The 25,039-nt window shown below is 38.4% G+C and overlaps 1 protein-coding gene across 2 annotated transcripts in view; it reads left to right on the forward strand.

Moving 5' to 3' along the window:
• The window catches only part of DNAJC13 (DnaJ heat shock protein family (Hsp40) member C13), a 50,646-nt gene that overhangs the window by 22,799 nt on the left and 2,808 nt on the right, over positions 1-25,039 (forward strand). For both annotated transcript variants that reach the window (XM_059818445.1, XM_059818447.1), the window contains 33 exons: positions 452-555; positions 630-789; positions 1,831-1,893; positions 2,207-2,308; positions 2,436-2,540; positions 2,934-3,136; positions 3,617-3,701; positions 4,193-4,347; positions 5,314-5,359; positions 5,578-5,732; positions 6,382-6,583; positions 7,346-7,461; positions 8,310-8,388; positions 8,985-9,120; positions 10,280-10,464; positions 11,037-11,111; positions 11,313-11,432; positions 12,318-12,497; positions 13,415-13,582; positions 14,194-14,307; positions 14,634-14,750; positions 15,307-15,484; positions 16,570-16,661; positions 17,555-17,654; positions 18,114-18,188; positions 18,351-18,463; positions 18,881-19,050; positions 19,403-19,445; positions 20,377-20,550; positions 21,675-21,854; positions 22,107-22,247; positions 22,732-22,875; positions 23,717-23,816. In XM_059818445.1, the coding sequence (XP_059674428.1) occupies positions 452-555; positions 630-789; positions 1,831-1,893; positions 2,207-2,308; positions 2,436-2,540; positions 2,934-3,136; positions 3,617-3,701; positions 4,193-4,347; positions 5,314-5,359; positions 5,578-5,732; positions 6,382-6,583; positions 7,346-7,461; positions 8,310-8,388; positions 8,985-9,120; positions 10,280-10,464; positions 11,037-11,111; positions 11,313-11,432; positions 12,318-12,497; positions 13,415-13,582; positions 14,194-14,307; positions 14,634-14,750; positions 15,307-15,484; positions 16,570-16,661; positions 17,555-17,654; positions 18,114-18,188; positions 18,351-18,463; positions 18,881-19,050; positions 19,403-19,445; positions 20,377-20,550; positions 21,675-21,854; positions 22,107-22,247; positions 22,732-22,875; positions 23,717-23,816 (4,180 nt within the window). The remainder of the gene's footprint in view (positions 1-451; positions 556-629; positions 790-1,830; positions 1,894-2,206; positions 2,309-2,435; positions 2,541-2,933; positions 3,137-3,616; positions 3,702-4,192; positions 4,348-5,313; positions 5,360-5,577; positions 5,733-6,381; positions 6,584-7,345; positions 7,462-8,309; positions 8,389-8,984; positions 9,121-10,279; positions 10,465-11,036; positions 11,112-11,312; positions 11,433-12,317; positions 12,498-13,414; positions 13,583-14,193; positions 14,308-14,633; positions 14,751-15,306; positions 15,485-16,569; positions 16,662-17,554; positions 17,655-18,113; positions 18,189-18,350; positions 18,464-18,880; positions 19,051-19,402; positions 19,446-20,376; positions 20,551-21,674; positions 21,855-22,106; positions 22,248-22,731; positions 22,876-23,716; positions 23,817-25,039) is intronic.

The following is a 25,039-nucleotide window of genomic DNA, read 5'->3' on the forward strand; positions in this document are numbered from 1 at the left end:
TGCCTCTAGGCTTTTATTACCCAGCATAATAGCAAGTATAACTAGTAATTAAGTCATGCTTGTGTTTCATACTTGTAGTAACATTGAGTGAAATACCTTGCAATGGAATAACTACTTATTAAAGCCTGAGTCACTGAATACATCATGTATTATCCAAGTTTAGTTAATAAAACCAGCTGATATTAGAAACAAGTTAAAGGCTGGAAGCTGGGATTTCAGTAAGATGAGAAACTTCATTTATTCTGGGGAGCAACAATAGCTTGTGGCATATTTTGTAGATGTGTGTTTCTTTAACAGGAAACTTGCAGATTTCACTCTTCCTCAGACTGTAGGAGGGGATGCTAACCTTGTTGAATTTATGGATGCAAGCAAGTACAGTGGTGTTATGCAAGGAAAACCTTAACAGTAAATATTGTTTCTCCTTCATTAAGTAACTTGTGCTGTGTTACAGGTAAAATATGAGTGCCTTTCTGAAGAAATAAAAATAGGAGACTATTATCTAAGATTGCTACTGGAAGAAGATGAAACTGAAGAGAGTGGAGCAATCAAAAAATCGTGAGACATCATTAAAATCCTATCTCATTCCCAAGGGCTCTGTTTTCTTCACTAAAATCTCATCTCTTTCTTAGATATGAATTCTTCAATGAACTCTACCATCGCTTCTTGCTTACCCCAAAAGTGAATATGAAATGCTTATGTCTGCAAGCATTGGCCATTGTTTATGGAAGATGTCATGAAGAAATAGGACCATTTTCTGATACTAAGTACATTGTTGGGATGTTAGAAAGGGTAAGAATTATTTTAAATTACTTGATATAGTCGTTAACATACAGCTAGTCCAACATATGTTCAAATCCTTGAGGTTGCTGTGAAACCTGAGTTTTGATTTTATAGAATATGAAGCTGCAGCATGAATACTTTTCTCCATGCTGTCACCAAGTGTTCCTAGTATCTCCCCTTGATTCAGTTGAAGTTTCACTAAAAAAAATCTGCTGATCATAAAGTTATTTCCAACTAGTCTCTTTATATCTGCATTTTGCTGGCCTTAGCAGGTTTTCAGGCTGTACAGAAACAGTGTGAAGGAACTTGGCGTGATATTAATCTTGTGCTTGCTTTTGAAAAATGCAGAAGCATAAAGCTTTTTAAGGAGAACCTTGTTCCACGTCCCATTAGTTTGAAATACTGACTTCAAGAGTAGTAGCAATAGCCCCAGACCTAATGAAATGGTAGCCTTAGATGGGCACATGTGATGGATTAGATTTTTAGTGGTAACTACTTTGCCTATTAAGTGTCTGTTAAGTTTTGTCTGACAACTGATACAGCTTGCAAAAATACATATCCATGCAGTCTGAAGAAGGGGTACTTTGCTAACTCCAGTATGGGTTTTAGATATGGCTGTTGTAAGTGAAACTGAACTAATGCAATCTCTTGTTATTTTGCCTTGAGTCTTGATAGTCTCACCAGAGATGTAACATCAAAGACCCATTCTGCCTGCTGGCTGAAAGCATTCTCTTTTTCCCTTATACTTGTGTTAACAGGCTCACTGTGGAATCCAAACACTGTCCCTTTAGAACAATAGACTTAGAAAACTGGGTTTGACTGTCAGACCCAGAGCAACAAAGGGGATGGAGGGCAATGAGGCCTTTCCTCCTCAGTGGCAGAAAGCTATCTTAATTAGCTGTGCATGAAATTGGAAACTTAATAGTCAGCAGTTTTATCCTGGGCATGAAAAAAGTAAACGGGTCTTTGCAGGTGCAACTGTATTGACTTTTGAAGGTAACTTCTAATATATGCCATCAAATATTAATTTGTTCTCTTCTGCTGCAATAGTGCACTGATAGGCTTGAGCGGGACAGATTGATCCTGTTTCTCAACAAGCTGATCCTTAATAAGGTAAGGTGGACATGTACACCTAAAAGAAGTTTATTGACCTTTCAGCTGTATGAAATGGTCTGAACTAGTCTTTTGGGGTTAACTTGAGGAAGTCTTAAAACAATGTTTGATATAGCTTTCTGGGATGTGGCAGTTATTTACTGGTGAGAAAGCTGAAGGAAATATGTAGATATTGTGGTGGTTGTACCATTCTAGTCACTTTAGAGAATGATTTGACTTTTCTCATGGTTGCTTACTTGAATAAAACTGTTCAGTACTTGTAACAACTCTTATCTAGAAAATGCTTATGTTAACTCGGTTCATCCATTAACAGAAAAATGTGAAGGACCTTATGGATTCAAATGGCATTAGAATACTTGTAGATCTGCTTACTCTGGCACATCTTCACACAAGCAGAGCTACGGTCCCTTTGCAGGTACGTGGCCTTTGTTTCTTACTACTCATACATTGCTCTGCTAAAAGGACAATTCTAAAAAAAAAAAATCAATGTCCTTTTCACATTTCCTGTAGCTAAAGCTATTCTTGTAAACATCAACTTCTAGAGCAATGTGATTGAGGCGGCACCTGATATGAAGAGGGAAAGCGAGAAGGAATGGTACTTTGGCAATGCTGACAAAGAAAGGAGTGGTCCTTACAGCTTTCAAGAGGTACCTGTCAGCTTCAAACTCTCAAACTTGACAAATTGTTTCCACCCTGGTGACTGGGTGTGTTTCAAACCCTGAGAGGGAAAACTAAATGATGCTAAACTATATTCACAAAGTAACTGTTTAAATAAGTATTAAAACTAGGTAAGAGACTTGATGTTGTGCCAAGAACCACAGCCTTTTTGGTAAGGCTGCCTACCCGTCCATGCCTCAATTATGCTGCAGTTAATCTGTCAACTTTTACTTCATGTTTCCTGGCAGAGTTATAAATACATTGGAATTTCATACAACTATAGTAGTCTGCCATACAGCAGTTTTGTCTTGAGTGTGAATGTTTAGGAGCAAAGGTAGCTCTGAATGCTGAATCAACTAAATTCATCTCTACTCTTGCAATAGATGCAGGAACTATGGAACAGTGGAAAGCTGTCTTCAAAAACACGTTGCTGGGCTCAAGGTATGGATGGCTGGCGACCATTACAGGTCATCCCTCAGCTGAAGTGGTGCTTGCTTGCCAGCGGCCAGCCTGTGTTGAATGAGACTGACCTTGCCACACTTGTACTCAACATGCTCATCACAATGTGTGGATATTTTCCCAGCAGGTAAACACTAATTTTCAGCAGAAGTGGTTAACTTCCTCTGGCAGACACATAAATTCATAAATTTTATCTTAAAGCTTTTCTTAGAAACCAAGTAGTACATTAATTAACTGTATTAAAGAGGCTTTTACATAGTAGTAATTAATTCTGCAGGCAAATAGAGAGTTTGTAAATGGGACAATACTAATACTGTGAAAGGGACTGCAAGGATGAATGCACAAGCTATGTGCATTTCTAATGCACAGCAGCGTAGTCTTACTCTTGCAGGCAGGCTCTTGTTTAACTTAAAAACAAAGCTGCTTTAATTCATGACATTAAACCACACTTATCAAGTCTAACAACACACTTTGAAGTTAACAAAAAAATAATGACACTGAATATGATCTCAGTAGCCTGATACTTATGGCTTAATAAAGTTGTTCATTCTTGAAAGAGAAAAGGCACATGTGTGCTTACTGCTGTGCCACTTTATGGTTTTTTTAGGGATCAAGACAATGCTATTATAAGACCTCTGCCCAGAGTGAAAAGGCTGTTGTCAGATAGTACTTGCCTTCCTCATATCACACAGGTAAGCAAATCTTCAAAAATGTATCTAAATGAGTAAAAGTCTGACTTGCTCTACCATCTTCCCCATATTAATACTTTAAGTGGGACAAACACATCAAATGACATCTGTAACATCCTGCAGATCTCTGGACAAGCAGTTGTTTGTTTCACTGGGTGTTGTAACAAATTTCATGTTGTTTCAGCCAATATCTTATTAATAAATATTTCCATCCTTGGAGATACTGAAAAGCCATCTGGACATGGTCCTTGGCAATCAGCTCTAGGTGACTCTGCTTTTGAGCAGGGGGTTCAACAAGGTGACGTCCAGAGGTCCCTTCCAACTTTAAACATTCTCTGATTTGAACTTGTTATTTCTGGGCTGAAGTATTCTTTAACTGAAATTATTGTAAGTTTACTGACTTGTCCCAATACTGAATTAGTTAAAACTTCAATTTTGGCTAGGTAACTTGCACTACTCAAGCAGCTAATGTAAATGCTTGTGTTTGATTTCAGCTATTACTGACTTTTGATCCTATCCTTGTGGAAAAAGTTGCTATATTGCTGTTTCATGTCATGCAAGATAACCCTCAGTTACCACGTTTTTATCTGAGTGGAGTATTCTTCTTTATCATGATGTACACGGGTTCCAATGTGCTTCCTATTGCAAGGTGAGGAAAAGGAATGGCTAAAAATACCTCTTGACCAGTCATACTCAAAACAACTGCTGCTCTAAATGCTCCAGGGAATGTGGCTTGCTAGAACCAACATGAGGTTGCAAGCAAACACCCTCTAGAAGAATTGCCTCCACGTGGTCTAGTCAGTTGCTAAAAAAGTGAATTGCTCATGACCCTGCCAGGGAGGGAGCAAGAGCATGTCTGATCATATTGTTCTAACAGTACAACTAGGCATGGCTTATGGTAGAAGAACAAATCATTACAGGCACTAAGGAGCAGTAGTAATATAGGCTACTGATATGCTAATGTAGGTTTTGGTAGTAAGCAGCTATCAAAAGTGGTGGAAGAAATCTAATAGGCTGGTTTAGTATTGAAGCCTAAAACAAGTAAATCAGTCTGTACTGCCTGACACAGATGCACTGCATACACAGGTAGCTATTGCAGTTCATTCCAGTATTCTTCCTCTAAATTCAATAGTTCATAAAAAGCTATCTTACAATTCAAGTCAAATCTCTTCTATAGCAAAATGCTTTGGGAAATGATTGCATCTTTACATGATGACTCTAGTGTAACAGGACTGTCAGCAGTTAGTGTAAGATCATCTTGTTTCATCCCTGCAATGACAATCTAACAGTGCAGTGAGAGGTTTGTAAGGAAAGGTTGGCTGTGTTTCTATCAGCTTCATTTTTTTTTTGTGTGTGTGGAGAAAACAAGCTTTCAGGAACAAGACTTTCAAACTGAAATGATGAACATAAGGCAGCATTATAACACGGAGTACTTAACTTGTTTGACTTCCCAAGGATTTGATGGACTTTGTTCAGAAATTCGTTCAATTGTTGTTATTCTTTATCTCAAAGTAAATGTATGAGACTTGCCAGCTGGACTGTGTTGGTCTGCTTATCTTTCAAGGGTGCCTTAAGTATCAATTAAACAGGAAATAACTGCTGTTTCTCTTTTTAGGTTTTTGAAATACACACACACAAAACAAGCTTTCAAGTCTGAAGAAGTGAGTAGATTGCAAAAGTAACTACCTCTGTTTCCAAATAGTTTTGCAGATCACCTGTAGTTGTTTTAACAATACTTGATGGTTGTTCTTTTTTCTAAGTTCTCAAGAGTTAGAATTTAAGAACTATAAGGGAAAAGGGGGAGAGTTTTAGATCTCAGGTTGGTTAGCAAGACTGAATTCAGATTACCTTTGAGATGACAATGTGATCTCTTCTGTAGACAAAAGGTCAAGATATAGTTCAAAGAAGTATACTTGGACATATTCTTCCTGAAGCAATGGTGTGTTATTTAGAAAACTATGAACCGGAAAAATTTTCTGAAATATTCCTTGGAGAATTTGACACTCCAGAAGCAATTTGGAGCAATGAAATGAGGTAACTGTTTTCTGACAGAGGGACAAATAAATCTGAACTACGTCTCATGCTGAAGAGGTCTTGTCTTTGACATTTCTAAAGAACACCTAAAATACCTGGGTTCCATGGTTTCATTATTTCCCTCTGTTTGCCTTCTGCAAGGGCAATGTTCCACATTGCCTTCTGTTTCTGTCAAAAATAATGGGGCAAGGCGGGGGACAGAATTGGCAGCAGGAAGGGGAATATTTCCCTGAACATCTGACAACATGCTTTACATCTGCCTCTATCATATTTGATTCAGTTCCTTTCATGAGTGGAGACTTCATTATTTATGTGGACTGCTTTATACTTACTGTACCCATCTATTACCAGCACCTATCTAGGAAATATACCTCTACTATTACAGCATATTTTTAGGGTCTCCCAAAAATTAAAGAGGTGCTGAAGGAGGGAAAAACGTCACTTTACATTGTTTTTAATAAACTAATTTTCATGGCATTGAAATAGTTTTATAACAGAATAGGACTGAATCCTATTCTGAATCACTTCTAAAATGTGGGGAAACTATTAAGGAAAATATTTTTCAGAATAAATCATTGAACACACTTGTACAGTCACTGAAGATTGAGGACTGCTTGGCAAGTGTTAAACCAAACTTTGTAACTTTTAGGCGTCTTATGATAGAGAAGATTGCTGCTCATCTTGCTGACTTCACCCCTCGTCTTCAGAGCAATACAAGAGCACTCTACCAATACTGTCCTATCCCAGTTATCAACTATCCACAACTGGAAAATGAGCTGTTCTGTAATATTTATTACCTCAAGCATCTTTGTGATACACTCCGATTTCCAGACTGGCCAATTAAAGATCCAGTAAGTAATAAGTATTTTAGGATTCATTTAATTCTTGATCTTTGAGTCCTAAAAGTGGGATTTGTAATAGAAATTAAGGAAATCAAATGCTGGGTTTATTGCAAGTAACTGATTGATCCTGACTTTCAGTTCATAAGCAAATATATTAAACACTTTATCTTGAAGCAGAGTAGTCTTCATGCCATATAGCAACTGCATGTTAAGTATACACTCCTTGTGGTGACTACTGTAAAAGCAAAATAAAGTCCCCAAGAAACTTCAGATAGGTTCATTGAAACACTGAAGTGATTGGGGGGGCAGTGGAATAATCACTTTTGGGTTCTTATTTGTCCATGCTGGATAAGAAACTGAGCTAACTTGGTATCAGTACATTAACTGAATTGGTGAGATCTTTTTGGTACAAGTCTATGGTCTAGATCTGTCTAAGCAGCTTTACTTATTCATGCAGCTTTGCGGTTTTTGTAGTATCAAGATGCGAACTGCATATCACTTAAGTGATTCTCCCTGTTCTAATGTGACTGTTACAGAGGCATTTTAATCTTAAGGTGCTCTTATCTTGAAAAAAATACAGCACTACAGTGAAGCAAAGTCTTAATCACTTCCTGACTGGAGGGGGAACCATAATTACTAAAGGTAAAAGGATTAGGTCTTTGAACTTAGTGTGATGGGTGATAAGGATTCATTAATAAAGAAGCACTTTATTAAAAATGACGTGTACTGGTGTCAGCGTAAGTGAAACGCTAATAAACTGTAATTATTTAGGTTAAACTGTTGAAAGATACACTAGAAGCTTGGAAAAAGGAGGTAGAAAAGAAGCCACCTACCATGTCAATAGATGATGCTTATGAAGTCCTTAACCTTACCAAAGGACAAGGCCAGTAAGTTGTTTTCAGTATTTAAGGTTGTATAACTACATTTACATAAACTCCGTACACTGAACAAACTGAAGTTTCTTACCTCAGTACTTGCAACCAATTAGTAGTACCAGTTCAGTTATGTTTAGCACCTACTTCTTTCACAGTGGAAGATTGCTTTATCTAAAAAGAAACAAAGCTTGGAAATCCAACTCCAGGGTTTGAGAGAATAATTAATTGTAAAGTGTTCAGTTAAACTGAAACTGGGGAAAAATGCTTTGACCTCTGCTTCAGAGCATTCATTAGGCTGTTTTACAGGACAAGCATTAGACTCAACCATACTGAGCAAAGAATATGGCAGAACTTGAGTATGTTCAAAATGGAACTTGGTTTCTCTAATCGTCATTGTTCACCCTGCCAAATACTGTCCTTTTTCTCGGTGATAATATCCTTAGAATTTTTTAGCTCCTATCTTGCTACTGGTTTTGACTTCAAGCTTCTAGAGAGAACTGACAGCACTTTGTATTTATCCTTCAAGAACTGCACTTACTACAAATCATGAACTACTAACTTTTACCACTTGTAGCTCGTTTGGAGTCTTGATTTAGAAGATTCAGGGACTTTGAGCACCTTCTGGTTAGTATATTCAGTACAAGAGGTGCTAAAATACTTTCTAAAATTTCTTTCTATTCTGTGACCACATGATTACCCCCATTCAGTGTCAGCTGATGAAGCAGAATTGTCAAATTGAAGTGAGAGCTTTGTAGTTTTCACTTAATTGCAGTTACTATTAGTACTGTTGTCAGAATCCAGGCTTGTTTTCCTGGGTTTTTTTGATGTTACTCAATGTAATGGGACTGGTTTTCTTGTAGGCATGATGAAAGCAAGATCAGGAAAGCTTATTTCAGGCTGGCACAAAAATATCACCCAGACAAGAATCCAGAAGGCAGGGTATGTACAACACAAATTTATGGTGTTAATAAAGTGGGGACAAACTCAGCTGGTTTGTGCATGAAGGATTCTGAAATGCCCACTTAAGTTTTCTTTCTCCCTTTTAAAAGCTATGCCCTAGATGAATACTAGAATACAGATTAATGCTACAGATAAGTAATTTAACTGATGTCAATCAAGGGTTATTACGATTTCTACAGTAAACTGATGTAACCAGGTCAGACCCACATCTCAAAGCATCTGGTTTAAAGAGGTACATAGGACCAAAATAAACTAATTGCTCCCTTTCAAAGACTGCATCCCTGCCCATTCTTACAATCAATTAAACTGTACTTACTAATTTTGTCATAGTGGAATTGACTTAGTTTTAGTCTCTTGTCTCCTGAACTCCGCCATAGGCAAAAGAAAACTGATCTGTAAACCAGTGTTCTTAACATTATTTGGAGTATTTTTCAAAGTGTAATAAGGCAACAAAACTAGTGTAGCTAATAACCGGGAATGCTTTATTTTTCACCTGCATCTAAACTGATGCTGCAGACTTGTAATAATTTAGGGGGTTCTTAGCAACTCTTAAGACTATTCCTCTTTATTTGCAGGATATGTTTGAAAAAGTTAATAAAGCATATGAGTTTCTATGCACAAAGTCTGCCAAGGTGATAGATGGTCCAGATCCAGAAAACATAATTTTGATCTTGAAAACTCAAAGCATCCTCTTCAACAGGCATAAGGAAGGTAAGCATGCTGTCTCAGAAAAATGTTTCATGTTCACTTCTTCAGTGGCCATTGCAGTCAGTTTTAATCTCCTCTGTTCCTGAGTCTGTGTTGTGTTGATCTGGTTTCTGGTTTGCCACAGTGTTATGTAGCTATGGTAAAGGGCTTCAAAATAGGACTCTTTCTTCCATGAAAGAAATTCATCTGCAGTAAAACGTAATTCAGAAAAGCATGAATAGCTTTTTAGAAACTACCTGCACCAATACTAATCAATTTGAATCTTCTTCCATATATAGCTTAGACTTACAATTCTGTCCATGCAGAAAAGTCTTTGTTAGTATTCAGTCACCTGGATGGCAGGCTCTGGGTAAAAATGACATTACACTCATGTGGCTATTAAAAATGAGACAATCTTGCAGAAATTTTGACTAGCATTAGTGTCCTCTGAATGTGCTGCAACACTACCTCTTTCACAAGCCAACCAGGAAAGAGGCATAGCTAGAGTATCCTAACTCTTGGCTCTAGCTACAGTCCCTGGCTGGCAGCTGCTGGTATGTCCAAGTCTTGCAGAGTCAACAGTGTTTTGCTATGTAAGTGTTACATTATAATGGTAAACTAAGAACCTCATATGCAGTCATAGCTCTGTCAGGTGTGTGGAGGCAGTGACAATATTAGTGTAGATTTAGATAGGTCATCTCACAATCGGCTCCATACTGCAAGATGAAATTAGGGTTCAGCAGTGCTAAAGAAAAAAGGAATGTAAAATATAATTATTTAAAAGATATGATTGCTGTGTCAAACTGGAAAAGGTCCTTATGGCTTATTGTCAGACAATCCTGGCCTAAGACAGACAGACAAAGCTATACTTGTGTTTCTCTGGAGAGAGACAAGCGTCATTTGGAAGGCTCCGAGCTGGGGACTTGCTGAGCTGGCGATAAGTCTTTTCAATCTTAAACGAGTTCTTTCCATGAAGCTCTGTCAGCTTCTAGCATGAAGAGTCTTAGATGACAAGGAGTCAGATTGTGTGGACTGCTCAGTCTTGCTCCAGTTTTCCCAGGTGTTGGCTTTCATTGACTCCTAGTCCTTATATCTGATACATCTTCCATTGAGAATTATGTTTAAAGGTGGTTTAAATTGCTTAGACTCTGCATATATGTAAACTTTGAATTTTTTCTTTCAGAGTTGAAACCTTACAAGTATGCGGGCTATCCTATGCTGATAAAGACTATTACCATTGAAACATCAGATGACCTTTTGTTTTCCAAAGAATCTCCTCTGTTGCCTGCTGCTACAGAACTTGCTTTCCATACTGTCAATTGTTCAGCATTAAATGCAGAAGAACTGAGAAGAGAAAATGGAATTGAGGTAAATGGAATGAAACTTAGTGAAATTCATTTTAGTCTTAACTTCTCCACAGCTAAAAATCCTAGATCCTCAATGCGTAGGACATCAGATGCAATTGAGAATCACTTTTGGTGTTGTTGAGACACTTGTCCATTCTTACTGTCTCTTTTCTGGATGCAGTAGGAGAAGCCTCTTGCAGCATATACCCTTTTCTGGACCTAGGCTTGTCTGTTGAACTGTGGATAAGCAAACTACGTATGATGGTTTCTCTACTTCTTTACAAAACTCTATTGAGAGCTTTTGCATTCTGTATGTGGAAGAATAGATAAACGCGAACAAGTCACTTGAGCAGAAGGGCTTTTCATTGTGCATATTAGCTCATGTGAGCTAATGCTATCAACGCTAAGGCACCAAATGCTAGTACCAACACTTGCAAGGAATTTTGCCCCTACAAACTGTTTTAGCAAGCAGCAGATTTTGCCAAATGTTTCCCTTCAGCCATAAAACACTAGCTAATAAATCCATTTTTAATTTCTGCCAGCCTTTATCAGTTTTTGTTGTGACTGAACTTATGCATCATCCAATCCTCACAGGTATTGCAAGAAGCATTTAATCGTTGTGTAGCAGTCTTGACTCGTTCTAGTAAACCAGATGATATGTCTGTACAGGTAAGTTGCTGCAACCTAACTGATTGTATCAGCTTCTCAGAAGACTACGTATATGATATGATGTACATATATATGATAATAAATATAAGTGTGTGTATATACAATATAAAATATTGATAGAGTATTAGATATATTACAAAATAGGATTGTAAACCTGCATTTCCCCTCCACTTGGAACCAATAAAATGTTGCTTTTTGTAGGTATGTGGCTATATTAGTAAGTGTTACAGTGTAGCAGCTCAGTTTGAGGAGTGCAGAGAGAAGATTACAGAAATGCCTAACATCATTAAGGACCTCTGTAGACTACTGTATTATGGCAAGGTAAGAGCTCCCTTCCTTTGCATAAATGGGTATTTAACTGTTAAATGTTTAGGGGAATTTTGTGTTTTTAAGGGAGACAGGACAATTGCAAAGACTGATCAAGCCCTTCTGTAAGATACCAGCTAATCATTATGGGATGTAGAACTCTACTTACTGCCTTGTTCTCGACACTTGTGTTTGAATCCATTTAGTAGACTTTAAATGCAATCACTATTAAGATTCAGCTGCTTTTGCCTTTTAGCTGACCTATGCCTAGCCGATTTGATTTATGGCACTAAATCAGCAGATAAAAGTACTAGAGCTAGATCTTATGTAAGCAAATAGATTCCTAAATCAGCATAAACTCTGGGAACAGTATTCAAGAAGTTTTGTTGCCATTTTGCTCTTTAGAACTTACCTCATGTTATGTAAATACTGAATTTTGTTTGAATTAAGGAAGGAAAGTTTGTCTTGAATTTTTCCTATGGGGTATGTGAAAACAGAAGACTATAAAACCAGATTATAGTAATTGACTATAGGTGCTTGTCTGTTCTTTAGTCCCTGCAGAACACAGTATTGCCATAAAAAGCTCAACTGGGAATCTCTGCCACATTCTTGAATTGGTTTTTCCACCAGTTTATCAATGCTGCTTTCTAATTATATGAAATAACTATTCAAGTATTCTTCCTTTTGAAGGATGCTGACTAATTAGCCATGTTTCTTGGCTACCAGACACTTAACTTCAGCTGCAGATGTTGTTCTGTCTACTTCAGTATTCCTGTCTGTGCTGCTTAGATAGTACTCTAGAATTAGCAAGTTTTGGCCTTAAGCCTTTGTTTGGTAAGGAAACTAGTTGGCTTTCTTTGGTCACAAATACTAAGTCAAACTTTTTTTTTCCTCCCTCAGAACATACCACGAGTAGCTTCTTTGGGAGTGGAGTGTGTTAGCTCCTTTGCCTTAGATTACTGGCTACAAACGCACTTGTTCCAAGCTGGAGTTCTCTGGTACTTACTGGGTTACCTTTTCAACTATGACTATACACTAGAAGAGAGTGGTATTCAGAAAAGTGAAGATTCGAATCACCAGGTAATGTTAACAAGGTGCATGCTTTCAGACAACAATGGTTGCTGTTTGCCATGTCATATTAACAAAATAAGGGTATTCAAATGCTTGTTAGAATCATTGAATTACATGAACAATAATGTTAACAGAGCAGTTTTGGAAGGGGATTTTTGTATAGTAATGTAAATACTGTTGTTTGGGTTTTGGTTTTTGTTTTGGTTTTTTTTTGAAAGAGTAGCTCATGTTTTGAGTTCAAATGTTAAAGCTGCCAAAACCTGTAGTTTCCAACAGATTTAATGCAATAGATTTAATGCAACTGAACAGTAAAAAAGTACATTTGTGCATCAGAAGAAAAAGTAATTTTCTCTTGAGGTTGAACTGAAGGGGTTGTCTAGTGATACTATGAACTTATCTGAAATGTCTACTTTAGGACTGTATTGTCCCTTTGCCCCACAGCTGTATAAGTGGCTTCACACTTCCATTTCCTTAAATGGTGACCATTTAAGTATGGCATTTCTTCCTCAGCTACTGGATGAGATGAGCTTTGAACAGTCTATTGTAGTTATTAACTCTTGTATCACTGTCATAAAAGGCTTATTATGCTGATATTTTACTGTGCTAGCAGGAACCGTTGTCTGGTCAGAAGCTATTGCACTAAATAGCTTATGTAGCTTTCAGCTCATCTTGATGCCCCAGTTTTTCCTACTTACCAGTGTTCATGTCTAAATGCATTTATTAAGCCTACAACACAGTGACCATATTGTGCTCCTCTGCAGCACCTAGTGTTTTATTAGACATCGGTGCATAATTAGTGATGCAGATAAATAGGGAATACCAGTTCTGTTCATTCTGGTGCAGAAGTGTTTGACAGCTCTTTCTAGCTATTCTAATATTTCTTCAGTAAGCTCTAGGTTTTTTTTATAACTGTCTGTATTTTTCAGGAGGTAGCAAATAGCCTTGCTAAGCTCAGTCTCCTGGCCTTAAGTCGCCTTGGAGGATATCTCTCTGAAGAACAAGCTACACCTGAAAACCCAACGATCAGGAAAAGCTTGGCTGGAATGTTGACACCCTATATTGCAAGGAAACTCGCTGTAGTCAGTCCTACTGAGGTAAGCATCTGTTGGCCACAACTTTTTCTCTAGTGATTTATGGAAGGATTACTTGGTCACTTGTAAAACACTGAACTCTTAGACCAACCTGATACAGAGAACAGCAGTGCGATTTATTTTCCCTGCAGTTGGAGTAACTGCAAGGAAAAGAAACTGTTTCAGCCTCAAACACTATGGACAGGAACAGTACCCTACAGAATAATATTTGCAAAACAAATACGGAAGCAAAGAAGTGAAGGTAATTGTTGAAGGCTTAAGGTTATAATGATAATAGAGAGCATAGGCTCTCTTTAATGGTGCCAAGGAAGTAATCTACAAAGAGATGCTGCAGATAGTTGCTGCTCACTGTCAAAAATAGGAGAACCTGAAGTAAGTGTGGCTGAAAGCAGAATAAAGAAAAATTAAAATATAGATTGTACTGTACCACATAACTTACACGTACTGTTTTTTCCAGTATGTGGAAAACTTGACACTTTAAACCTGCTTATGAAATTGGTCTGGTTGTTAATGAGATTGGATTAACTTATGCCATGAAACACACCGATTACTGTGCATAATGATCAAGAACTAAGTTGTAAACGTGTTAATCATGTAAATTCCTTATTTCTTAGACTCTGAAGATGCTTAACAGTAACACAGAGAACCCCTACTTGATCTGGAACAATGGGACAAGAGCCGAATTACTTGAGTTTTTGGAATCTCAACAAGAAAGCATGATTAAGAGAGTAAGATAGCCTTTAAATCCCACTACTATTTTTTAAACTTCATGTTTTGTACACCTGCTTGTAGTATGGTGGTATAGTTAATACAAGTATCCATTGTCTACTCCTAAGTCAGTTTCTTCATTCAGTAGTCTTAAAAAGAAAACAAAAAAACTGAGAGTTTGCTTCTTTATTTCTTGTAATGTTTCAGTCAGTCTTGAGTTTCTGACTTTTGCTAAAGCTTTAAGTTTCATGTTCAAGTATTGGCTATTTCATTATCGGGTTATAGCTTTGCACTTTCTACAAGATTATTTTCTGTCTGAGCTTGTGCTGCTTATCTCTGCTTAAAGGGTGATTGTGACAAGAGCTATGGATCTGACTTTGTCTTCAGCGACCATGCAAAGGAACTTATTGTGGGAGAGATTTTTGTTAGAGTCTACAATGAGGTCCCTACCTTCCAACTAGAGGTGAGATGTAGCTAAAACCTTCCTGTTGAAACTAGCATTTGGAATGTTACTTCCTCTTCTTTATCTATCTGTTAATGCAAACAGAATGGAGAAAATAGGAAATCTCATGGAAATTTCCTTCAACATGATCTGCATGTTATGGGATATCTCTCTATTGGAGTAGAATAAATTAAAAAGAACAATGCGTTTGTCAAAGACATGCTGCTTCAGATGGCTTAATGTCTTTTCTCTACAAGCTTGCACTGCAGACAGTCAGGTTTATTCAGTAATTCTAGGAGGTAGTGATTCTGTCTAGTGGCTTTACTGTCCATCTATATATGTGGACAAACATACAACTTAAGAACGCTATTGAAGCAGTGGCAGCTTTCTAAGGGTATGGTTAGATATAAGTAGGGTTAATGTGCTCCAGATGTTATAGTGACCAGAGTAGAAAAGTGTTTCCTGACTGGAAGAAAGAGATATGTGAAAGGTAGGAAAAGTTATTTGTATACACTTCCTTCTAGTGTGAATACTATTGCATCACACAGCTAAAAATGCTCTCATCTCTAATTTAAAGCTTCCTAAAGCATTTGCTGCAAGCCTCTTGGATTACATAGGCTCACAAGCACAGTACCTTCATACGCTAATGGCAATAACACAGACTGGGAAAGTAGAGTCCAACCAACATGGAGATCGGTTACGGAGAGTTGAAATGGCCCTGGAGGCTCTGAGAAACGTGATAAAACACAACCCAGGTAGGCTTAAAAATGAACTTCACTGATAGGCTTTCTTGTGGACAACCTTAAAAAATGCAGATGTCTTTATCTTCCAGCGAGAAGGAAGCTTGTTTTGTTGGCTAACAGACTTTAACATTGTTGATAAGCCACATAGGCTTGCTTTTACTTTTTTTCCCTTGGAGAACATTATCAGTAGATGTATTAAAATGGGTTTTTGTGTGTGTGAAATTTAAGCCTTATCTAGTTTATTCTCTGAAACATTGGGTTTTAACTCTAATTCTAGCCTGCTTTTGCCAGGAAGACTTAAACCTCTTGGATGAAATTTTCTGTAATCCTTCAAAGAATTTTAGCTGAGTTTTAAACTTCCTTGCATCAAACAAGCCAAAAAGAACCCTCTTGAGCTGAGTACTGCACACTAGTAAACACCTAAAAACATGTCAGGGCCTTATTAAAGCAGGAGGAGAAGATGCTTTTGAGTGGGGTAGCTAATATCAGCAATGATTTATGAGCAGATATCAATGTACAGACTGGAGAAGCCTGAGGCACATGATTAGGATGTTTTCCTACTGTATTATATGTTAGTAACATGAGTTGCTTTTAGAACTGTCATGGTTTCTAATAATAGGTGGTTAGGTTGTTCTCAGACTGGATTATCTGTATTTGGCAATTATAACTGTGAAGGCAGCTGTTACTGCTGCAGATAGCAACCCTACTCTGAGCTGGGAGAATCAAAAGGGCAAGTGTATTTGAAGACAAGAACTACTGATAACTAATGATAAATAAAATAACTGAACTTGCTTAGTTGTCTTATAACAATGCAAGTAATTATGTAGTCCAAGAACTAGCTCAGTTACTTGCCTTAGAGGGAGGAATTATCCTCTCCTTTTGAAATGTTGTTGTGGAAGCTAGATTAACAACAGGACTTCATAATTTTCTAATCCTATAGCAGGTGCTGTCCTGTAGGAGCTGTTGTAACTACTGTGGCAGACTATAAACAGGCATGTAGTCTTTAACACCACTGTATAGTGAAATGGGGGCTTGGGATGGCCTTCAGTGAATGCTTTGGCTAACAGGAAGAGAATAACTTATTTGGTGTCTTGCAGGTTCTGAGTGTGAATGCATAGGTCACTTTAAGTTGATATTCTCCCTTTTGCGTGTTCACGGAGCTGGCCAGGTGCAGCAGTTGGCTCTGGAGGTAAAAAACAAAACAAAACACCTCAACCCACCCTGTCTGGATGCTCTGCATATTCAGCATAAACAAACCTGATTGTGTAACTGTTAGATTAGCACCTAAAAAGTGTGCATCACAGAATCACTAAGGTTGGAAAAGACCTATAAGATCAAGTCCAACCATCAACCCAACACCATCATGCTCACTAAACCATGTCCCGCAGTGCCACGTCTCCATGTTTTTTGAACACCTCCAGTGATGGTGACTCCACCACCTCCCTGGGCAGCCTGTTCCAATGCTTCACCACTCTCTCAGTAAAGAAATTTTTCCTAATATCCAGCCTAAACCTCCCCTAGCGCAACTTGAGGCCATTCCCTCTTGTCCTATCACTTGCTACTTAGCACAAGAGACTGACACCCACCTCACTACAACCTCCTTTCAGGTAGTTGTAGAGAGCAATAAGGTCTCCCCTCAGCCTCCTCTTCTGCAGACTGAACAACCCCAGTTCCCTCAGCTGCTCCTCATCAGACTTGTGCTCCAGACCCCTCACCAGCTTCATTGCCCTTCTCTGGACAAGCTCCAGCACCTCAATGTCCTTCTTGTAGTGAGGGGCCCAAAACTGAACACAGGATTTGAGGTGCGGCCTCACCAGCGCTGAGTACAGGGGCACGATCACATCCCTACTCCTACTGGCCACACTATTTCTCATACAGGCCAGGTGTTCCAAGGAGGAACAAGTGATAGCTTCTTGCCTGTGTCTTTGCTCCCTTCTTCCCTGAGGTGACAAGACAATTTGGTGGCAGGAATAAACATTGTAAATATTAGCTGTGGGTGACTGACTTCATCATACGCTGCATCATCTGGACAATGTCTTAACAGCTGGAACATAATCAAGTGGTGTTTCTGATCTTTTACAGGTAGTGAACATAGTGACAAGTAACCAAGAATGTGTTAACAACATTGCTGAGGCAATGGTTCTTGCTAACTTACTGGCACTTCTACATTCCTTACCTTCGAGTACGTACCATATAATTCTTAGTCTTGCAAGGCAAAGGGTTTCCAACTCGGAAATTAATTAAAATGCAGCTGGCTGAGCTTACTACTGAGTTTTAGGTTAAAACAGCATTTCAGTGGGTATGATTAAAAAAAAGTTCTATAACCTGTTTGTTGACTTAAAATGTGTGAGCTGAAACATGAATTATTGCAGGTATTCAAAATGTGTTTGAATTGCATAGAATTTCATTGAGTAATTCTTCTAGGGAATTTAGGTAGCAAACATCTAATTAAGAAGTTACGCCATACTAGAACGTACAATTTATTTGATGTTCCTTAAGTAACTGAATTTAGCCAGAAATCCCTAAGCTTGCAATTGTCATAAGCTTTACTGCAGTTTTGATACAGCTTTCTGTTAAGATCAGTTTAGTTCATCTTTGTGCCATACAGACTATTAACTAATCAAAGTTCTTATTTTGACAGGTCGGCAACTTGTCCTTGAAACTCTGTATGCTTTGACATCTAGCACAAAAATAATTAAAGAGGCCATGGCAAAAGGTACAGTACTATGTTGAAAGCAAATGTTTCTGCAGCACTGGACTTAAAGTAAATACAGTGGCCAAATCTTACTCTTCCCTTTAGAACAATCTCTGGATTGGTGAAGGCATACTACTTGTGACCAGAAAAAAAATTTGAATGTTTTCCTATCTCTTTGTACAGGTGCTTTGATCTACTTACTAGACATGTTTTGCAACTCAACTCATCCACAGGTCCGAGCCCAAACAGCAGAGCTCTTTGCCAAAATGACTGCAGATAAGCTGGTGGGTCCAAAGGTGAGAATCTTAACAGCTCTTGTTGGAACTCTTATCTTGCTACTACCAGCCTCTCTCTGAAGACGAAACAAAGAAACATCATCTGTGACTGAAACATTCATGTGAAGAGCAGTCTGGCTTTTTCAAAATAGATAACTCTTAATCCATGAGCAGACTTCTAGAAGCAGTTGTATTTACAGTAACTACTGTAAGCAGTTTGGTTTCTGTTTGTAATGACTCTAACATTAGATACCTAGATTTTGGACCTGTCACTTGCTATTGCTATTCAAAATGATAGCACTATTTTATTTTGTGGTGTTGTGTTCTAGCAGTTAGCGTTACAGCACTACAAATAATTTGACTTCCCGGAATTCCCTATTTTCTGTCAGTTAGTTTACTTACGGTATACTAAATGTCAATTCTGTTCATGCTTTCTAGGTTAGAATTACACTAATGAAATTTTTACCTGGAGTCTTCATGGATGCCATGAGGGACAACCCTGAAGCTGCTGTTCATATCTTTGAGGGAACTCATGAAAATCCTGAGTTAATTTGGAATGACAACTCCAGGGAGAGAGTATCAACAACAGTTCGAGAAATGATGCTTGAGTATGCGGAGACCTACTGACTAAGTATTTCCTTAACTGAGACACACTTTTAGTGGCAGTAAACCAGAGTTACTATAGAAGAAGTGTCAGACAGAGCTCTGCCTGTAAAAAGTAGAATTCTTGCAAGCCAGACTTCAGTGAAAAGAAACTTGTTGACTGTTTGTATATTTTACCTGTAACTCAGTGATGGAAGTGCGGTTTGTGCACAATCCAGGTATTTGCTCACTGCTGTAAGATTTGGGAGGGGGTTACAATGAGAGAAAATGGGGTTTAGGAACTGGAACTATTCACAATGATGGAGGGAAGATGACTGCTTCTTTTACTGCTTGTTAAAGCTTACTTTCTTTTTAAAGGCACTTTAAACTTCAGAGGGACAACCCTGACACTAACTGGAAGGTAAAAGTATACTGTTTCTGCTTTGGGTCTGTCTAGGGAGACTATAAGCCAGCTGATAATATATGTATGTATGTAACTTTCTGACAGGTTTTCCTCTTAGAGTACCAACAGGAACTCACAGCTGTGCTAACATTACTGTTTTAATGTTGAATTGATACTTTTGTTACTACTTTTACCTTGAAATCAGACACTTTATTGGCAGTGGTTTTGCCAGTAATACTCTGAATTTTCTGATAGTTCAGGTCATTCTAAAATTTACCAATAGTCAGCAACGAAGGAGAGTACTGGTTTGCTGGAAAAAGTCCTATCACTTACTACACAGCTGTAGTAAACTTTCTCTTGATAAATGTTCAGGAACGTTAATAAGCTGCTGAGTCTCAAAAATTATTGTCCTGATCCATTCCATCAAATCAGGTCAATCGGTGAGATATTTGTCTAGTTATTTCCCAATATCTGTGAAAGGCCAGGCATGACTTCCTCCCAGCAGTGGTCTAGTTTGACATTAAAAGGACTTCTGAACACATGCAGGATGACTATTGTAATGCAGGTGTAAACTGGAAACTTCCCTAGGTTAACGGTGGGAAACCTTCCCCTGAAGTGTGCAAGAAAGGAAGGAAAGGCTGTTTTATCAGCCTTGTTGCTGGTACTTCTCTTGAACTAGTGTTTACCACTAGTATAGTTGTAGACTCAGTTACTTGTGTTCTTTGAAAGAAAAGTCCACTTAGTAGTACTGCCTGGGCTGTTCTTTCTACTCTCACTTCTTACCTCATGTTTCTTCAAGATGAAGTGTTTGTTGATCTTGCACAGCTCTGTTTTGGAGAATACAGTTAGTTCATTGACCCTTACCACTTAAAGTCATGATGTTAGAGAAACAATTACAGCTGTCACAAATACCCTTGCCAATAACTCCTTTTACTTTACAATTCAACAGCTGCCTGAAGACTTTGCTGTGGTGTATGGTGAGGCAGAAGGTGAACTTTCAGTGGGGGGAGTCTTTCTAAGGATTTTTATTGCCCAGCCGGCCTGGGTTTTACGGAAACCAAGAGAATTTCTCATTGCACTGTTGGAAAAGTTTACTGAACTACTGGAGAAAAATAACCCCCATGTAAGATTATTCTTCTGATTCTGCTTTTTAAATTTGTTTAGCAGTCTTAAGCGACTAGTCTTTCAGTATCTGATTAAGTTTGATTCTCACTCCTTCTTCGCAATGTGAATGATTTTTTTTGTCTGCTTTCTGACTCTCTGTAAAAGCATGTAGATATGTTTGGGCGTAAAAGCATGTAGATATGTTTGGGCGTAAAAGCATGTAGATATGTTTGGGCGTAAAAGCATGTAGATATGTTTGGGCAACCTCTGAACATGAGTCAGTGCTTTTAAAGTCCCTGAAACCACAGAACTAGCTTCACTGAGTCTTGGAGCCTTATTTTGTGGTAGAGATGAGACTTAACAAATGAGTTGTCTTTAATTATTCCATGACTGACCAACCTAAGAAAATGGCACTTGTTTTACACTGCCTAAAGATTTTTCAGCTCTTTTTGCTTCTAGTGTCCTTCTGCAACACTAACTTCCCACTCTGGTGTAAATCACATGACCTATACAAGGCTGCCACCTAACAATTAGTGTAACACAGTAGAACTAATGTGTTACAGTTTGAATTAGAACAATGTTCAAGTCAGTAACAATGATATTACTAATAACTGAATTTTAAACAGTGTTCAGGCAGGTTCTGGGTTAGACTTGCAGGGAGGCAACTAACTTGCACATTGAATAAAACAGGCATCTCTGTAATAAAGATGTAAGAGCAGTTTGTATAGGCATGCAGAATACAAGTAGTGTGGTGGGTGCTGCTGCACAGACTGCAGAACCTGTTAAGGCATTCAGGGGATCAACCTGAACTTCCATGCTATCGTCCTTCCACTGAGCAGGTTAGCACATGTGCTACTGTCCATGCAGAGGCTGCAGCCAGACACTGGCTACTCTAGATACTGGAAATATTGCTTAGAAACTTCTATGTGATCTGTGTTCATGAAACTAGTGAATGTCTGCCACTGGTGGAGCTGATCATATTCTTCTAAACTTCTTGGTTTAACAATTTCAAAGCAAAGTGACATGATAAAAGCATCAAGGGAAAAAAATCTATAATGCAGAGCAAGTAAGAAATGATCCTATTATGGTGATACGTAAGGCTTTACTGAGGTACATTTTCTGTTGGTTTTTTGTTTTCTGCAGGGGGAAACTTTAGAAACCATTACCACAGCAACTGTGTGCCTGTTCAGTGCCCAACCTCAGCTAGCTGATCAAGTTCCTCCGCTTGGTCATCTTCACAAGATAATCCAAGCTATGAATCACAAGAACAATGCCATTCCTAAAAGTGCTATTCGTGTCATGCACATATTGTCTGACAATGAGGTACTGAATCATTTAAGTGCTCAAGGGGAGGGGAAAAAAGCATAACTGGAGTTATTTGTATTGTTTAGTAGTGCTCCTAGAAGGGCATTATTATGACTATAAATACTGTGTACCAGATGAGCAGGGACGTACACTTAATTAATGGGGAATTGATAGATTAAAGACACTGAGAAATTTAAGGCCTTAGCTGACTGTATCTGCCATAACCATCAAGCTTAGCATAAAATAAAGTATGTTTCTGTCTCTCTGTAGCTTTGTGTTCGAGCAATGGCATCACTAGAGACCATTAGCCCTCTCATGAATGGAATGAAAAAGAGATCGGATGTAATTGGTGTAGCCTGTGAAGCACTTAATCGAATGTTTCAGAAGGAACAAAATGACTTAGTAGCCCAAGTAAGTAGTATATTCTCAGTCTGTAAAAATGTGATATTTTTGTATTTGGCGATCTAACCTGCTCATAAGAACAGAGGTACCATTCAACTTCAGTGTCCAGGAGGCTTCCCAGAAACCAACTAATGTGCTTTTCACATTGGAGAAGTTGAAGTCATTCCTTTATCCAAAATGTGGACCTGTTCAAGGATGCTACCTGAGCGTTGATGCTTAATGCATAGGGGAGTGTTGGCTTCTGTCTGCTGAGAAAGCATAACATAGGAATGCCAGCTAATTCAACTGAGTTTACACCTAGACAGAGCAGAACTGCTGGACAGTATTTTTGTTTTCTCTTGTGTGTATTTATACAGCTCAGAAAAATTAACTAGCTAAACATGCTTAGCAATAGCTGTTGGTACTTTTGGTTCACACTAATGCTAGTAATGTAGAATATCTGTATGGAACTTCCTAGTCCATGTTAAGACAACTCATATGGGTATCTTTGCAGGCTTTGAAAGCCGATTTGGTCCCTTACCTTCTAAAGCTGCTTGAAGGTATTGGTCTTGAGAACCTGGAAAGCCCATCTGCAACAAAAGCTCAAATTGTTAAAACTCTGAAATCCATGTCTCGCAGCCTGCAGTACGGAGAACAGGTAAATACTGGCAAGTCCTTAACTGGGCTTTGCACACTTGGAAGATCCAAACTCTGAACATCCCTTGTTTAATCTTTATGGCTGTCATGTGCATCATTCCACCTAAAGCGTTAACATCATGTAACTACAAAATCATTATGGTTTGGAAGATCTCCAACCCTTTTTTTTTTTTGTGGAGAAGTCATTGGCTCAATGTATGTGAAGAGCACTAATCAAAAAAGACAAATCCCAAGTGCAGAAATGTTCTAGAAGCTTGTAGGCTTCTACTGACAACTCTTCAGAACTTGTTAGAAATGTAAATGCTTTGTTGTTTCCTGGATAAATACTGTTGTAGACAACTGTAGTGGTGTTATGGATGTATATACAAGTTGGTAAAATTTGTCCCAGTAACTGTGCCAGTTCTCGGTGCCTTTCTTTTACCCTTGTGTTAAACTTTCTCAAAGGGAGGGAAACTGGAGATAGTTCTTTACTCCAAGTTGGCCCTATCCTTGCTATAGTGCAGGAAGAGTCCTGTTCTACTTCAGCTGTAGATGCACAGCAAATGGCTGCTTGCAGGGTTGCTTTTCCTTGTCACCTAACTGGGGAATGAGGGAGAAAGTCAAGCTGCTAAATGACTTTTCTTTATGAGCTTTCTGCATTATGTGTTCAGCTGCACAATTCAAACAGAAAAGAAAGTTGCTACAGTCTCCTTGGAAATGTGTGCTTCTGTATCACAGCCTAAACTACTGCCATGCTATTTGGTAATCCCTTCAGAAAGGTTTGGTTCTAGAAAATGAGTTTGTTCCCCTAGAACATTACAAATGTCACTTGCTCACTGTGTTAATCTCTCCAAATACTGTAGGTAAATGAAATTCTGTCTCGTTCTTCTGTGTGGAGTGCCTTCAAGGATCAGAAACATGACTTGTTCATTTCTGAGACGCAAACAGCAGGATACCTCACAGGTTAGCAACCCTTTCCTGTTTATGTCCTGAAGCATACTGAACTGTTATTTAATTGTCAGACTTGACTCTGGAGATAGTGTTTATCCTCAGGATCTAGTGCCATCATGTGGCCTGAACATTCAATGCTGTAAAAATACAGTAAGTTTTTAAAACACTTACCAAAGCTAAACTTCTTTTTTGTGGTTGAGAATGTATTTCTCTGGATAGTCTTTGCTGTACCTGCTTCTGAAATATCAGAGCAATGGAATCTGGACACTGGCAAGTCTTGCAAGTACCCTGTAGTGATAAAGCAGAGAGGTCATCAGAACTAATGAATGACAGTAACTTTCCGTGCTTTCTCAGGATCAGTCTACTTGAGTTCTAGAAAAAAATTGTTTTCCAAGGTTGGGGGAGGAGGAGTAAAGATTCTTCAAAATCACTTAGGCTTTGTCATATTTATTGTCCTGTGAATTATGCTGCTTTAGGTATGTAGTTGTAGTGTTGGAACAGTTTGAATGTTAACAGCTTGGTGTGTGAGGCCATGTTCCAGTCAGACTCGGGGCACTGTACTGGTAGGGCCCTTCTCTGGTGGGAAAGGCCTCGTGCCTGTACTTGGAGTTTGCGGCTGTGTCCACAGAAAGTATAGCAACTGATGTGAACTTCCTTGCTGGTAATGGCACATAATCCTAGAACAGATGTGGACATAATCCTGGAACTGTTATGTCATAGCAAATTAAATTCTGGTTCTTCCTTCACTTGCGTGCAGCACTTGATAGACACATGTTTAATGAGTACATCCTGCTGTATCACAGACCAAAACTTCACTATCACAGATTACTTGCTATATCTGAAAATATTTTATGTAATGACATTGTAGCAAACTTTGTCTAAAGCAACACATGATGCGAACTTCTGACTCCTCAGTAGCCATCACCTGAACAATCATTTGGTCTTAAAAGTTTAGCCTCCCAGGTAAGGTTTTAAAGTCCTTTGTGACAAGTCAATATGAACACTTCCATGTGCCACATGGAACTTTCGCATCTAACCCAATATGGGCATCTTGGTAAAGCTTTTGAGCATAACTGAATTAATGGGGTGTAAATCAGATGGCCATATAGACAGGAAAGTTTTTCTTGCAAGATATTAGCACGTAATTTGAGAAAATGAAGCAAGAGCCTTTAAAGTCAGGAATTAGACATTCTAGAAGCAGATGCTTAATATTTTGAGAGCAGGTAAATTGCAAC

This window comes from Gavia stellata, chromosome 6 (assembly GCF_030936135.1).
Source record: "Gavia stellata isolate bGavSte3 chromosome 6, bGavSte3.hap2, whole genome shotgun sequence".
Taxonomy (NCBI): domain Eukaryota; kingdom Metazoa; phylum Chordata; class Aves; order Gaviiformes; family Gaviidae; genus Gavia; species Gavia stellata.